The sequence below is a fragment of the Podarcis melisellensis genome, assembly GCF_964234715.1.
Source record: "Podarcis melisellensis genome assembly, chromosome: 13".
Classification (NCBI taxonomy): Eukaryota; Metazoa; Chordata; class Lepidosauria; order Squamata; family Lacertidae; genus Podarcis; species Podarcis melisellensis.
Window position 1 is genome coordinate 39,603,323 of NC_138545.1, and position 15,380 is coordinate 39,618,702.

Genomic DNA, 15,380 nt, shown 5'->3' on the forward strand with positions numbered 1-15,380 from the left:
TGGGCTTGGAGATTTATGAAATATTAAGTGATATATTTTTAAAAACAAACAAGGGGGCCTAAATCTTGATTCCACCCAGGACTTGGGAGAACTGTGTGGTTTAAGGAACACAATTGCAATATGTTTCTGTTACCCACGGAGTTGGCCCTAAACCAGTCCACATGAACTTAATGGATTTCTTAAATTCCCAGGGACCTGGAGATGTAGATTCAAGAGGCGCTACCAGAGTTGAAGCCTACAGCCTCTCTCTGCACAAACTCGGGACTTACCTTCAAAACTGAAGCCTCCTGGCCCTCCAAAGAACGCCTTGAAGATATTATTAGCATCAAAATCTATTTAGGGAAGGTGGAGATGGAAAAAAGAAAAAGTAAGAGCAGGTGAGAAAAAGTTCCTGATGAGCATCCTACATGCGCACAACTAATCTATAAAAATATGTTCATAGCATGCTTCCCTTCCCTCTGCATGGCAGTTTTATGAGAATCTAATTTTCCCCCTCTTGTTTAAGCCTTTTACAAAAATTGCCAGATGTCATTTGAGACAGACTTACTGGGCAGAAGGGACCAACAGATCCTATGCTCAGACTAAAAAATTACTAATGCTTTCGGAAAAACACACACTACAACTATTTCAAAGGTTTTGGTAATATTGTCCCACCTGATCCCATCCCAGAGATTCCCTTGTGGAAAAAAAAGCAGAGGGGGATGGACTCCTGGGCTCAGCACTCACCTCCCATATTCATGCCGTCCTCCTCCAGATCCTGCCCACTGTCATAGCGGGCCTTCTTCTTCGGATCAGAGAGGATGGTGAAGGCTTCACCGACCTCTTTGAACTTCTTTTCTTCCTCTTTCTGGATCTCAGCACTTGCACCACTATGCCGATCTGTCAAAGGTTGGGAGAGAAGGAAAGATCTCAGCTGCGTTGAGAAAAGAGTGATACATCCCAAAAGCCCAGGTGTGCATATTCTGTGCTAATAATAGATTATGTTCTCTGTCAAGGCAATCCAAATTCTATAGACAAGAGAAGCCCGTTTTCTGGCCCTTTGATACATAGGCAATTGAAGCAGATCTGCGTGATTGATCATTTATTCTGCCACATGTTTGTCACACAAAAGTATCCTGGCTTTTCCTGTCACGTAAAGGAACAAGGAGACATTCAAGGCACTGAAGCCTGGAAGACATGAATACCACAAACCTATTCATGTAATATATGGGCCAATGAAGCACACTTGGAGTAAATAAGAGGCAGAAAAGGGGCAACGCAAAATCGCAGCTGAAAGTGGTTGTAACACACAAAATAAGGCAAAAGTAGTTCTTGGTGCATATTTAGAAATAAATATGCTTAGGTCAGACCTTTAAATAAAGAATTGATGGGCATACAGAAAGTTTTAGGAACGCAGTCAGTTAAAGAAGGGGGAAAGACCCAAAAGGGGGACATGAGTTATTGTGTTGTATGGGAAATGAGGCAATCTTTCTCTTCTCCGCTGCCTGTGCATTAACAAGTGTGCCACTCTTCTCCCTGGATTGAATTCTTAAGAATTTCTTATATTTCTAGCCTGCCCTTCCTCAGTGGAGCTCAAAAAGAGCTTTGCAATTTGTGCCCTGCATGAGCTACTGGTTTGATCCAGCAGGGTTTCGTATGCTATTAATCCAGACACATCCTTATTCATCCTCTCTTTTTCTTTAATAATAAGTCTTCTTGATTTTCAGTGTACAAACACAATTACGAAGAGTCCCGCCCCACCCCAACATACCTGCTCCCTCCCCCTCACAGGTCTGTCTATTAAGTTTTGCCCAAGTCCCGTTGCTCCCTCTCTCTTAGGATGTTATGCTTGCCAAGCGCAACGTGCTGCAAGCATCTGGTGTGGAAGCTTAATTTTGCAAGGCACGCTTCAGCTCCCTTCATAGGATGCGAGCTCCCACGGTCTGGGAACCAGCGGATTCTGAATGAGGATGCTGAGAGAATCTCTCTGTACCTGGGTGATGCATCAGGGCCCGCTTCCGATATGCCTTTTTGATCTCGTCTTCAGACGCGTTCTTGTCCACGCCCAGGATCTTGTAATAGTCTTTTCTCTTGCTTTTCTTCAGCTCCACCTGCGCGTTCTTAAGGAGTTGTTTGTGTTCTAGAAGACAGTACAGAGAAGGGGAAGTCTCAAAAAGCAGCCCTAACTGCATCAGAAAGGAACTGCCCCCAACCCACACCAAACACCAGAAGGTTTATAAACAGGAGTTTGCATGCATGGGATGTTCCCCTCTTTGATACAATTTCCTTTGCAAATCACAACACATACAGTTGAAGAAGTCAAGAGTCAGATGCAAGTCAGGAAAACTGGGGATGGAATTGTGTGTGGATGCTTATCAGGGTGGGCATACGGGGAATCCACACATGCCTACTAGTCTAAGAAGGAAGAGGGAGAATTAAATGAAACATCAATACACTTTGCCTGGCAGGAAACCCTCCAAGACCCATTTAAACCAAACAGTCCACCAAGTCACAGGATTTCTCTACCAGTTTAAGAAGGTAAGAGATTTGAATTTTGAGTACCCTGCATTTCGTACCCGCAAGAGATCACGGCGAAGGATGCCAGCTTTCAAGATCTTCTGAAAATGGCATGCTGTATTTTTACCTTTTGTTTTCTCCGTCTGATAAACCTTTTCATAATCCCTCACAGCGTCTTCGTATTGCTCTGTGTCCATGTAACTATAAGCAAGGGAAGCACATTTAGTGATATCTAAATGGCAACAGCTTAAGAAAGAGGCAAATGAGTCACTCGCCAACCTGTGCCCTGGGGTTTAGGAAACTTCCCAGCCCCAAATTCAGAGCTGAAGGAAGCGTTGCAAAGTCAACTCTGATGTGAATAGGAACCAGGAATAAAAATCCAGCACAAAAAGCCAATGTAGTATTGTGGTATAGTTGATAAAAGCAGCTGATCAGGACTGAGAACCCCATGCCAAATAGACATGTCAGCCTTGCACCGCACAGGTTCCTGTCTGATGTTATTTCTCAGCCTACCCTACTTCCCAGGGAAGGCAGAGAAACATGTACCTAGGTCCTAATCTTCTTGGCGGAAGCAGTGGGATAAAAAACAACAACAGTGATCTTAAAAGTGAGACCACAAGTGTTTATACAAGTCAACAAACAACAACAACAACAACATATTATTACAGTGGTACCTTGGGTTCAGAACTTAATTCGTTCTGGAGGTCCGTTCTTAACCTGAAACTGTTCTTAACCTGAGATACCACTGTATTCATATGCCACCCATCTGACTACAGCACCACCAACAAAACAACCACCACAATTTATTACTTGTATAAGTAAAGGTAAAGGGAGAGATGCTTAGGTGGGCCATGGCCAAAAAAAGGTTGGGAACCACTGACCTAATCCAATTGGCTATTGTTATCAAGGCAGTCAGAACCAAAAGTGTGATGCTTCCCTTTTACCTAATATGAACACCTATCTTATGCAAAGACGTGATCACCAGTCCACCTCTCATCCAACACCAATCCAGCACGGTTTCAGGGAGAGATGCTTCCTGGCTGTGTATCACCTGATCTTTTTAAAATGGCGATATCAGGAATGAGAACTGGAACTGGGCATCACCAACTAGGCATCACTAGTATTTAATATGAACAACACACACTCACCACTGTGCTCTCCTCAGGTAGGCTTTGATGTATGTATCGTCCAGTTTGATGGCACTCGTGCAGTCTTCTATTGCTTCATCTAGCTTTCTAAGCTGCAAGACAAGCTGCAAGGTTAGGAAACGGACCCCTCTGCATTAATTTCCATTTCGGTCTCTAAGAGTGGAAGGCAGCAAACAGTTTTCCTCAACCTGGATCTGCTGTTTGCTTTTTTTTTCAAGCCAAGAAACAAAAATGTTTTTAATTACTTTTGTTGCCTAGAAATATGATACCACTCCTCAAAGGATGAAAAGCAAACTAGGGGGTAACAAAATAAAGATGCACACTGTGATACGACCACACTGAATAGCCCAGAAACATTAGGCTGCTTGATAAGATAGGGGATCAATCACTGAACGTGTGGATGAAACATAGGATGAAACAAAGGACCAAAAATTATTCGGGAGGGGAGGCGGGGAGGAGGAGTCGCTGAGCTAGCTTCCATATAACATTTCAGCAATCCACATTACGCTATTCATTAGCTTGAATGCATTTTCACAGGTGCCCACCCTGCAGATCCCTTCTTATGGGGGGGGGGGGAGTGAACCACTCCATGTTAGTTTATGAGAAACACACCGGAGAGTTTTTAAAGAAGAAGAGGAGTTTGGATTTGATATCCCACCTTTCACTCCCCTTCAGGAGTCTCAAAGCAGCTAACATTCTCCTTTCCCTTCCTCCCCCACAACAAACACTCTGTGAGGTGAGTGGGGCTGAGAGACTTCAAAGAAGTGTGACTGGCCCAAGGTCACCCGGCAGCTGCATGTGGAGGAGCGGAGACGCGAACCCGGTTCCCCAGATTACGAGACTACTGCTCTTAACCACTACACCACACTGGCTCTCAATTTCTAAACAATTTCAAAACAATTTCAGAATGCAAGAAGCCCAGTACCCAAGAGCTTCCTCAACTTATCAGTGGGTTGAAAGGTTCTCCTTGGCTTCCCAAGAATCACAGTGAACAGTTTCCTTAAGGAACAAGAAAGCCTGTTGGTTAACAACACCACTCTTCGGTTCTTGTGCAATAACCTTCTTCCTGGTTTTGTTGAACTCTCCTTTCCAAAAATCTGTTTTATCTTCTGTTTTTTTTGTGTGTGTGTGTTGGTAAAAGAATATACAAAATCAACATGTTGTGCAGCTGCTTTAAACTTCTAAAGTCTCTCCCACCTCATCTCAACAGCAGATGTCATCATAATGCAATCCCAACTGCCCCATTTGCAGTCAGGAACTGGCGACATCTGAGCCAAACCTAGCTTCCTCTAATGGGGCAGGGATGGTGATGGGACAGCCATCATCCGGAAACAAATCGTATAGTCACTGGGCACACTTTGAGCACCTGCCAAGTTGGCTAAGCATTAGATGCTTTCAATTGTACTGTTTCACCACTTTGGCGTTTGCTGCCCTGGGCTCTCTTGGGAGGAAGTGAAGGATGGTGGGTGGGTGGGTGGGGCATTTAACACAAAACACAGACACCCAGGAGCAAAGAAGAGGCGTGGAGGGAACAGCATTTGTTGGTAGGCTTTGTACAACTCTCTCTATCCTACCCAAGTTGCTTTCCAACAAAGTTAGCTACTGACTAGATTGTTTAATCCTAGACCTCAGTTTCCCTTTTTTTGAAAAGAAAAATATTAGTGCTTATAGAGAAAAACACAAAATTTAAGATCAAGTATCATTTCCTTCCCCCCCCCAACTAAGACTTTGATCTAAATAAAATAAAATCATAAAGTGAAGGAATAAAGAAAAATAAATGTAAAAGAAGTTAAGAAGTTAAAAGAGAGTCAGGGTTTGACTCCCGAAACTGTTCGAAAACCAAGGCGTGGCTTCCAATTGGCTGCAGGAAGTTCCTGCAGTCAAGTGGAAGTTGCATCGGACGTTCAGCTTCCGAAAAATGTTTGCAAACTGGAACACTTACTTCTAGGTTTGCGGCGTTCGGGAGCCGAAATATACGAGTACCAAGGTGTTCGAGAACTAAGGTACGACCGTATCTGATTAAAAAAAGAACCACCACCAAACTTTATTACGTCTCCTTACCTTTGCATTAACCGTCCCGCGGTTACAGAAGAGTTTGGCATTTGTTTTCCTGTTGTTTGGGTCTATTGCAAGGGCCTCTGTGTAAAGGTCGAAGGCGAGCTTGTAGTTCCCTTCCTTGAAGGCCTTGTTGCCATCGTCCTTCTTCGCTTTTAACGCTTTGGCGTTCTAGAAGAGAAGGCATTCATCAGGCACTGAAGAACTGGAGCAGCAAAAAACCCAAACCCACCACCATCAGGCCTGTCACCTAACTCAAGAAACTGCAGTTGACTAACTGGCATAAATTTGCGAGCAAGAACGAGGCCTGGAGGGTGGGAATTTCAGGGAAACCATAAAAGAAGCCCAGGGCGGCCGGGGCAAAATGATTCATACTGTTTGGGAGAAGGGAGGGTTGGCGCTTACCGTAGTTGCCATTAGGGTTGGATGATATAACAATATATCAACTTACTTAATTAAAAACAACACAAAACTTCTATCTTAATAAGTATGTCATTTTACAGGTAATCATGTGGCATAAAGGAAGGTACCACGTCGACTTTGTATTTCTCTCTCTCTCTCTCTCTCTCTCTCTCTCTCTCTCTCTCTCTCTCTCACACACACACACACACACACACACACACAAAATAAAATACAGTGGTGCCCTGCAAGACGAATGCCTCGCAAGACGAAAAACCTGCTAGACGAAAGAGTTTTCCGTTTTTGAGGTGCTTCGCAAGACGAATTTCCCTATGGGCTTGCTTCGCAAGACGAAAACGTCTTGCGAGTTCTTTCCCTCCCCCCCTTTTCTAAGCCGCTAATAGCGCTAATCCGCTAATGGCCGTGCTTCGCAAGACGAAAAAACCGCTAGACGAAGAGACTCGCGGAACGAATTATTTTCGTCTTGCGAGGCACCACTGTACTGATTTTGACTGTTCTGAAACCAACGCTCTCCTTTAAGTCCTTGCCTTCCTTTCTCAGCAATGTATCAACACACCTGAGATTTGTGCATCCCCTAATTTGTGTTGCTCATCTGTTTAGCTCCCAGTCTGTATTGTGTTTTCCTTTAAAAAACCAATAATAATTGAGAGCTATCAACAGTTAAGGCTCCCAACAGCTGTGAGGCACCCTTTTAAACTGATCTGAAGATTTTAATCTACACTGTTTAACTGGCAAAACATTGCAGGCCTTTTAAAATCCAAGAACAGCAAAGATGATTAGTATGATGCCAACAGCACACAAAACAATGTATATTAAACACACACTGACTTGCTCTGTACTCTGGATCCACTTGCGATTACTTCATAGCTGGGATAGGACTGCCTGCTGACGTTATGTGCCCACAAAATTTGCATTCTTATCATCAGTTAAGTAGCCAAATCCATCATTTGCTCCCCAAGGTATTTGTTCATGAGCATTACCATACTAGGGCCAGGACTAGATGTTTGCACAACAAAAGGGCATAATGTAATAATAGGTGCCAAGAAACTCAGCTTCTGACCATTTCCTGGTTGTGAATATATGCTTGAAAGCATATGGAAAATACCTGCTGAAAACTCAAAAGCCAGAGGCGTCCGATTAAGATTCTCAAGGTATGGAAGTCAGTGTCCCTGACAACACCCCAGGATTTGCAAACATAGAATTATGAAAGATAGTAAAATGTGCAGAATAAATTATGCACCATGAGCAACAATATGCAAGTTTACTCAGCCTGCATAATTTATACAGCTTGCAGAATTCAACCTTTCTTGGTGCAGAACTGAAGTTGCCTAGCAGCACGTTTTGGTGTGAAATGCACACAGCCTTGGTGATCTTAAACCCTTCTTTGGATACCTCAGAAAGGTATCTTCCACCACTCTTGCTTGAGGCTGCAGTTGAGAAGACTGAAGGTGCCTGAGCCGGCCAAGTCCGCTCCCGCGGCCAAGAAAGGCTCCAAGAAGGCCATCACCAAAACGCAGAAGAAGGGCGACAAGAAGCGCAAGAAGAGCTACTCCATCTATGTCTACAAGGTGCTCAAGCAGGTGCACCCAGACATGGGCATCTCGTCCAAGGCCATGAGAATCATGAACTCCTTCGTCAATGACATCTTCAAGCGCATCACGGCTGAGGCTTCCTGCCTGGCACACTACAACAAGCGCTCCACCATCACCTCCAGGAAGATCCAGACTGCCGTGTGACTCCTGCTGCCTGGAGAGCTCGCCAAGCACGCCATCTCCGAGGGACCAAGGCTGTCACCAAGTACACCAGCTCCAGGTGAGCTGGGCTCCCTTTTTTCGGTTGCCTGGGAAAGTTCTACAGAAACCCAAAGGCTCTTTTAAGAGCCAACCACTTTCTCAATTGAAAAGCGCTGTTCCGCCTTGTGTTAACTCCCCAACTATTCCCCCCCCCACCCGGAGGGGGGTTTCCGTTGGTGTCCTGCTGTTGGGTTTTAGTGGGGAATAATACCAAGAAACGAGGGGACAGGAAGAGATGGGCTGTATCTAACATTACTCTTAAATATGGGTTGACCAGTTAACAGGTCTGTAATAATAGTAATAACTATTTTCCGCTCTATAAGTTGCACCAGACCACAAGATGCACCTAGTTTTTGGAGGAGGAATACAAGAAAAAAAATATTCTGAATCTCAGAAGCCAGAACAGCAAGAGGGATCGCTGTGCAGCGAAAGCAGTGATCCCTTTTGCTGTTCTGGCTTCTGGGATAGCTGCGCAGCCTGCATTCGCTCCATAAGATGCACACACATTTCCCCTTACTTTTTTTTGGGGGGGGGGGGGAATGAGTCTTATAGAGCAAAAAATATGGTATTTATTATTACGGTCAAAGACCAGTTCATAATAGGTCTGTATTAGTCGGATTCCTTTATTTCAATGGGCCTATTTTAGTCGGGCTTAATGTTATCAGTGAAATAGTAAGTGTGCATGCCTAAAATAAAAGGTATGGTGAGAAAAAAAGAAAAAGAAGAAAAAAAGGGGGGGAGAGAAAGGTATCTTCCGACTTCCTCTTTAGAAAGGAACAAGCAGCTCAACGTTTGCCCTCGTTCCTGAATGCCACCTGCCAAGTGATGCTTGCGGCTGTTCCCTCTAAGCATAGGTGAAGGCCGTCCCGCCCCCTCCATCGCCCGCAGGCCCGTCAAAAGCAAAAGCCCGCCTGGCTGCTTCCTTTCATACTTACACGGCAGGCGAGGCAGGCCTTGTCGTGGTCGGGAGCCATTTTGAGTGCCTGGATGAAGAACTGCACAGCCTTCTCAATGCAGTCTTCGTAGTAAAGGCACAGACCTCGGACGTACAGGGCATCAGCGTTTGTGGAGTCTATTCGCAAGATGTCGCTAAGCACAGAGACAAAGGCAGAGTCACAGAACTGTTGGTCACCAAAGGAGAGCTGGTCACATCCAGGGTGGATCAAAATCAATGATTAAAAATAATAATTATTATTATTTTTTTATTTAAATTGGGTTTTTTTTTAATTTAAATGAGATTTTTTAAAATAAAATGCTTTTGGAGGAAAAATATTTCTAAAGATTGTTCTTTAGTCGTTTAGTCATGTCCGACTCTTCGTGACCCCACGGACCAGAGCACTAAACTAAACTAAATACAGTTTCCTTTTTAAGTTACATTATAGTCCAAAGGCTATTCATCAGGAAATAAGGATTTGTTTTAAGTTTTTCATGCGTGCTAAAACTCAGTCTTAGGTGTATGTGAGTTTTTAAAATCATTTAACCACATCAGTTAACAAACATGGATACATATTATCACTTTAGTTAAATAGTTTAAATTGTTATTAAGGAAATGATTATTTTTCTCCTTCCAACAAAGTAGAGCAGAAAGTTATCAAAACAGTTAACTTATTAAACCTCACAATAATTTCATAATTATCTATGTTATTTCTAATAGTAGAACCAAATCAGTAGTTTTTGATATAACTGTAAATACTATGATTTTTTTTATTCCAAAAACAAAACCTTCCTCTAGTTGTAAATATTAAGATTATACCAGCAAGAATGAGTCTTTCTGCAAAAAAAAAAAAGAGATTTAAATCAAGTCTTACTGAATAGTGATTTGAATCAGGTTTTACTGACTACTGATTTATATCGTGATTTAAATTGATTTGATTTAAATCAAATCCACCCTGGCCACGTCCCTACCCCTCGACGGAGGAACCAACACTCCTGAGAGACAAGGACATGGCCAGCTATTTCACATCAATATGCAGCACCTCACACCAACACCTTCAGGCCAATCTGAGTTTTTCTCCTGCTAGTAGTTCTTCCTTCCCCTCATTCCTCTGGACCACTCCATCACCCAAGTCCCAACTATCCAGAGATTCTTCTGTCTGCCCCATCCCCTCGGGCATTAGGGAAATTTAGTTCGTCATAGCCAGAGGCTCCATCACCACCAAATAAAAAGATATCGGCAAGGTAACTCTGACAAGCAACAAAAAGGAAGACCCCCTGGGAAGGCAAATTTTGAGAGCTCCTGAGAACAGAACCACTTACACAAGCAGCAGGAACATTATAGGAGGAAAAGCACCAGCGAAACCTGCTCATTTACCTAGCTGATAATCAAATCAGGCTACACAGGATTAGGGATAAACAGACCAATTAAAGTCTGGTCCCTTTTAAAAAAAGGGAAAATACTTTAAAATCCATGCGGCGCGAACGGCAATGGCTGCCAGCTCCTGAACGGGAGAGGGTAGCTCCGTCGAAACGGGTCGCCCGCTACGGCGAAGCGGGGACCCATCCAGAAAAACCACAGGCAGCAGAAGCCTGTGGTCCTGAGACCCGGCGGGCGCCAAAAGCAGCCCCTAAAACGACGAAGGGACCCCGTAAGGGGCTCCGGACCGCGGAGGGGGTAGCGGCGCTGTGGGTCGTTGCGCGATCAACGGAGCGAAGCCGCGTCGCTGTTGCCGGTGAGCGCTGACCTTTCTTCTTGAAACTGCTAACTTTGGAAAGCAACAACCCGTGAGTAATTTGGACAATATACTTCTAAAGCCTCTAAAAATTGTGAATTTGGCTGAAAGCGGAGTGACGAAAAACAGGAAGTCCGTCTTCCGCTGACACTGAACTTGAAAGTAAAGAGCAGGAGGAGTGGAGACAAAGAGTAACGTTTTGCATTGACTGATCTGGCACCTATTTAAACTGTTGTTTCTGGCTGATTTAAAGACTTTAAGTGGCTGATTTTTGGACCTTCATTGAGACAAGGGTACCTGTCTTCTGTTGATCTATTGGATTATAAATAAAAGTAAGAAACCCAGGTACTGGAGCTGCCTGAGTAACTGAGCAGTCAGCCTGCAGGCTTTGGATACTTTGAATCTGAACTTTGGAACATACTGAGTTTGAATTTGTTACTTTGAAACACTTGTGGTCTAAGCACTTTTGGAAACAATGTTTGGCTTTAAGTTTTAACTCTGCTAAAATTTATCTTTGTGAAGATCTTTGGAGATCAATTCAGACTTACTAATTTTAATTGGATTGGACTTCCTCCCCAAAGACATTCTAAGCTCCACCTAGAGGATTTTTGGATTTACAGCAGTGACTTTGTTTTACTTTCTCTTTCCCGGCCTCCTGTTTGAGTGTTACCATCTGGGCTCTTACTTTCTCATGGGAACAATTCAGTTTGACCTTGGTTTTTAGATAACTTTGGAATGAGTGGAACAAGAAAAAGGGGAAGAACCAGACAAACAACGTTAACTTTACCGACAGTCTCACAGCGTAGATCATCTGTGCCTGCTCTGCCTACTACTTTGCCTCCTGAGGCAGAAGCGGCTTCCCTGCTACAATCAGGGGAGGGAGAAACTGAGGAATTACAACTGGAAGATATGGCCTCAGGAGCAAGTGGCACTATTTTGGAGAAAATTTTTGAAAAATTGGAGGCTCTGGACAGAAAGGCTGACCAGCAATCAGCTAAAATTGACTTAAACACAGAAAGTTTAAATAGACTAACTGGACAAGTTGCACAGAATGTTCAATCTATTGGAGAATTGAAGGAGGCTGTAGGTGAAAATCGGAAACTGGCGGAAGACACTAGCCAAAGATTGGGACAGCTTGAAAAAGAAGTAAGACCACTCAGCAAACAAGTAGGAGAACACCAGATCTACTTTTCCATGACAGAACTTCGGAACAGGGAGGCCAATTTAAGGATACGCTCAATTCCAGAAGTGGAAGAAGGTAACTTAACTGAGTTCCTTACCAAAGAATTTTCCAAGTTTTGGAACTTAGAAGAAAAAGACTTTAAAATACTATCTGCTTTTAGGCTTGGAAGACTTATAAAGAAGGAGAAGCCCAGAGACTGTTTGATAATATTGAGATCAAAGGAGGAAAGGGACAAGATTCTAGGCCTGCACTACGGAAAGTCACTGGATATTTTGGACAAAAGAATTGAAATTTATAAGGATATTCCTAAACAGCTGTTGGATCTTCGAGCAGACTACTCGGAATTAGTAAAATTGCTAAGGAGCAACTCAATCATCTTCAGGTGGGAGTTTCCCCAAGGTTTATCGTTTACTTTCAGAGGGAGGAAGACCAAAATTAGAACGCCGGAGGATAGAGACAAGTTTTTGGTGGCACACGGAGAAGATCTTCATAAGGGACTTGGATTACCCCCAGGGCCTGAACCTCCGGGGGTTCCTGCACCCTCGGACCCCCAAAAATCTGAGAATAAGGTACCCCCACAGCAAGAATAACCAGATATATTCAGGATGTCTCTGCAACTTTTGAGCTGGAACATAAATGGCTGTAACATTCCAGGAAAAAGGAGAAAAATCTTTCACATTTTAAAAAAGGAACATTTGGACATTATTTGCTTACAGGAAACACATGTGACCAGGCTCCACAGAAAAGTGTTAATAAATAAAAGACTTGGTCAGGAATTTATATCTTCGGATACAGTTAAAAAGAGAGGTGTGGTAATTTATGCAAAAGAGAGCCTTTCACCTAAATTTCTGTTTAAAGATGAGCATGGAAGAATTTTGGCGATAGAAATACAACATCAAGGGGAAAAAATATTGATATTAGGAATTTATGCTCCAAATGAAGGAAAATCGGAATTCTATAAGAAGTTGCATGAGACTATGCTGGACTATCTGGACTACAACAACATCATTATGATGGGAGATATGAATGGAGTTGTATCAACCAACATGGATAAGTCACAGAGCCAAAAAATTTCTAAAGATGGGAGACTACCAAAGACCTTCTTTGAAATGACAGACAATATGGACTGGATTGACATTTGGAGAGTGAGAAACCCCTTGGGAAGGGAAGGAACATTTTTCTCTGAAGCCCAACTGACTTGGACAAGAATCGACCAGATATGGATAACTAGAGGTCTGGCACCTAAGATCAGAAAGGTGGAAATCTGCCCAAAGACATGCTCCGACCATAACGCACTGAGAATGGACATGACATTGATTCCAACCGGTTCCTTCAGATGGAAGATGAATGATGGCCTGTTTAGAGATCAGGAGATTACTAAGAAGGCCCAAAAAGCCCTAAAGGATTATTTTGAGATCAATATGAACACCACAGTGGAAAAAAGAACTATCTGGGACGCAAGTAAGGCCGTGATGAGGGGGTTCCTGATACAACAGAACACAGTAAAGAAAAGGAAACAAAACGAAAGGAAAGATAAAATTTTGGAAAAAATCAAGGAGTTGGAGAAGAAGTTAAGACTTAATCCGAAGTCCCAGCCGATTCTGAGAGAAATCAAACTTTACCAAGCACAATACTGTAAACTGATAAATCAGGAAATAGAATGGAAAATCAAACTAATGAAACAAAAAACTTTTGAGTCGGCTAATAAATGTGGAAAACTGCTAGCTTGGCAGTTGAAGAGGAGACAAAAGTTAAACACAGTGACAAACTTAGAGATTGAAGGAAGATGTATCCAGAACCCCGGAGAGATTAGAAAGTGTTTCCAGAGATATTTCAAAAAATTATACACTCAAGGGCCACAAGATGAAGCAGCGATTAAACAATTTTTAAAGACAAATGGACTGGCAAAGTTGTCAGAAGAAAATAGATCAATTCTGAATGGCAAAATAACACGACAAGAGATTGAGCAGGCCATCCAAAACATGAAACAGGGCAAATCACCAGGACCAGATGGGCTGACCTCCAAGTACTATAAGACATTGAAAGACTATTTGATACAACCACTGATGGAGGTCAGCAATGAAATTTTAGAGGGGAAGAAGGCGCCAGAATCGTGGAAAGAAGCTTTCATCACATTGATACCAAAATCGGAAACTGAAAAGACACAGCTTAAGAACTATCGTCCCATCTCCCTTTTAAATGTGGATTACAAAATATTTGCAGACGTTTTGGCAAGTAGATTCAAGAGGGTTTTAAACAAAGTAATCCATAAAGACCAGGCAGGCTTTCTCCCAGGTAGACATATGTCTGCCAATACAAGGAACATTATAGATATATTGGAGCTTTTACAAACAGACATAAATACTAAAGCTGTTTTAATTTTTATAGACGCGGAGAAGGCCTTTGATAACATATCCTGGAAGTTTATGAAAGGGAATTTAAAAGAAATGGGAGTGGGCCGGGGGTTTGAGAATGGGATTGATGCAATATATTCAGAACAAAAGGCTAAACTGATAGTTAACAATGTGGTTACAGAAGAGTTTAAAATTGAAAAAGGAACACGACAAGGCTGTCCGATTTCCCCGTTATTATTTATCTCGGTCCTGGAGGTGCTCTTGAACACGATTAGAGGGGACAGGTTGGTGGAAGGGATACAGGTCGGAGCGAAACAATACAAACTTAAAGCGTTTGCAGATGACTTAGTTCTGACATTACAGGAGCCAGAATCTAGTACGAAAAGAGTACTACAATTAATCCAAGATTTTGGTCGGGTGGCGGGATTTAAACTAAATAAGCAAAAAACCAAGGTGTTGGGGAAAAACTTGACAGATATTGAGTCGGAACGGTTTCAGAGAGAGACAGAGTTAACTGTGGTTAAGAAAGTTAAATACCTAGGGGTAAACATAACAGCAAAGAATTTGAGTCTGTTTAAAGATAATTATGAAAAATGTTGGTCTGAAATTAAGAGAGACTTGGATAGCTGGTCAAAATTGAAACTTTCATTGTTAGGTCGAATAGCTGCTATTAAGATGAATGTATTGCCAAAAATGTTATTTTTGTTTCAGACATTGCAGATTGTAGATAAAACGGAGTGCTTCCGGAAGTGGCAGAAAGATATCTCCAAATTTGTCTGGCAGGGCAAAAAGCCCAGAATTAAGTTTAAGATATTAACGGATGCAAAAGAAAGAGGGGGCTTTGCCCTGCCAGACTTAAAGTTGTACTATGAAGCCGCAGCTTTCTGCTGGCTAAAAGACTGGCTACTTCTGGAGGACACGGATGTGCTGGATTTGGAAGGTTTTAACAATGCATTTGGATGGCATGCATATTTATGGTACGACAAGGTTAAGATCAACAAGGTCTTTAAGAACAATATTGTCAGAAAAGCAATATTTAATGTCTGGACAAGATACAAAGACTTATTAGAAAACAAAACACCGAGGTGGCTGTCACCTTTGGAGGCTAAGGCCCGAAAAAGACCCAATATGGAGGCCAATTGGCCAAAATATTGGGAAATACTAGAAAGGGATGGAGACAATTGGAAACTGCAGAGTTTAGAGAAAATGAAAGATAAAGTGCGAGACTGGTTACACTATGCTCAGATTAAGGAAGTGTTTAA

The 15,380-nt window shown here is 42.6% G+C and overlaps 1 protein-coding gene, 1 long non-coding RNA gene and 1 pseudogene across 3 annotated transcripts in view; 2 read left to right on the top strand and 1 right to left on the bottom strand.

Annotated features, from left to right (window-relative positions):
* Positions 1-15,380, top strand: part of LOC309354443 — a 609,149-nt gene that overhangs the window by 119,585 nt on the left and 474,184 nt on the right. The window contains exon 2 of the long non-coding RNA XR_014162304.1: positions 3,236-3,320. This is a non-coding gene — a long non-coding RNA (uncharacterized lncRNA). The remainder of the gene's footprint in view (positions 1-3,235; positions 3,321-15,380) is intronic.
* DNAJC7 (DnaJ heat shock protein family (Hsp40) member C7) overlaps positions 1-15,380 on the bottom strand; it is a 43,606-nt gene that overhangs the window by 7,423 nt on the left and 20,803 nt on the right. The window contains exons 7-13 of the mRNA XM_081884164.1: positions 8,848-9,001; positions 5,706-5,870; positions 3,645-3,736; positions 2,624-2,697; positions 1,973-2,119; positions 727-879; positions 270-332 (exon numbers count right to left, since the gene is read on the bottom strand). Of these exons, the coding sequence (XP_081740290.1) occupies positions 270-332; positions 727-879; positions 1,973-2,119; positions 2,624-2,697; positions 3,645-3,736; positions 5,706-5,870; positions 8,848-9,001 (848 nt within the window). The remainder of the gene's footprint in view (positions 1-269; positions 333-726; positions 880-1,972; positions 2,120-2,623; positions 2,698-3,644; positions 3,737-5,705; positions 5,871-8,847; positions 9,002-15,380) is intronic.
* LOC309356148 (histone H2B 7 pseudogene) lies at positions 7,505-8,211 on the top strand (annotated as a pseudogene). Its single transcript has one exon. The product of its transcript is annotated as a histone H2B 7 pseudogene (transcript).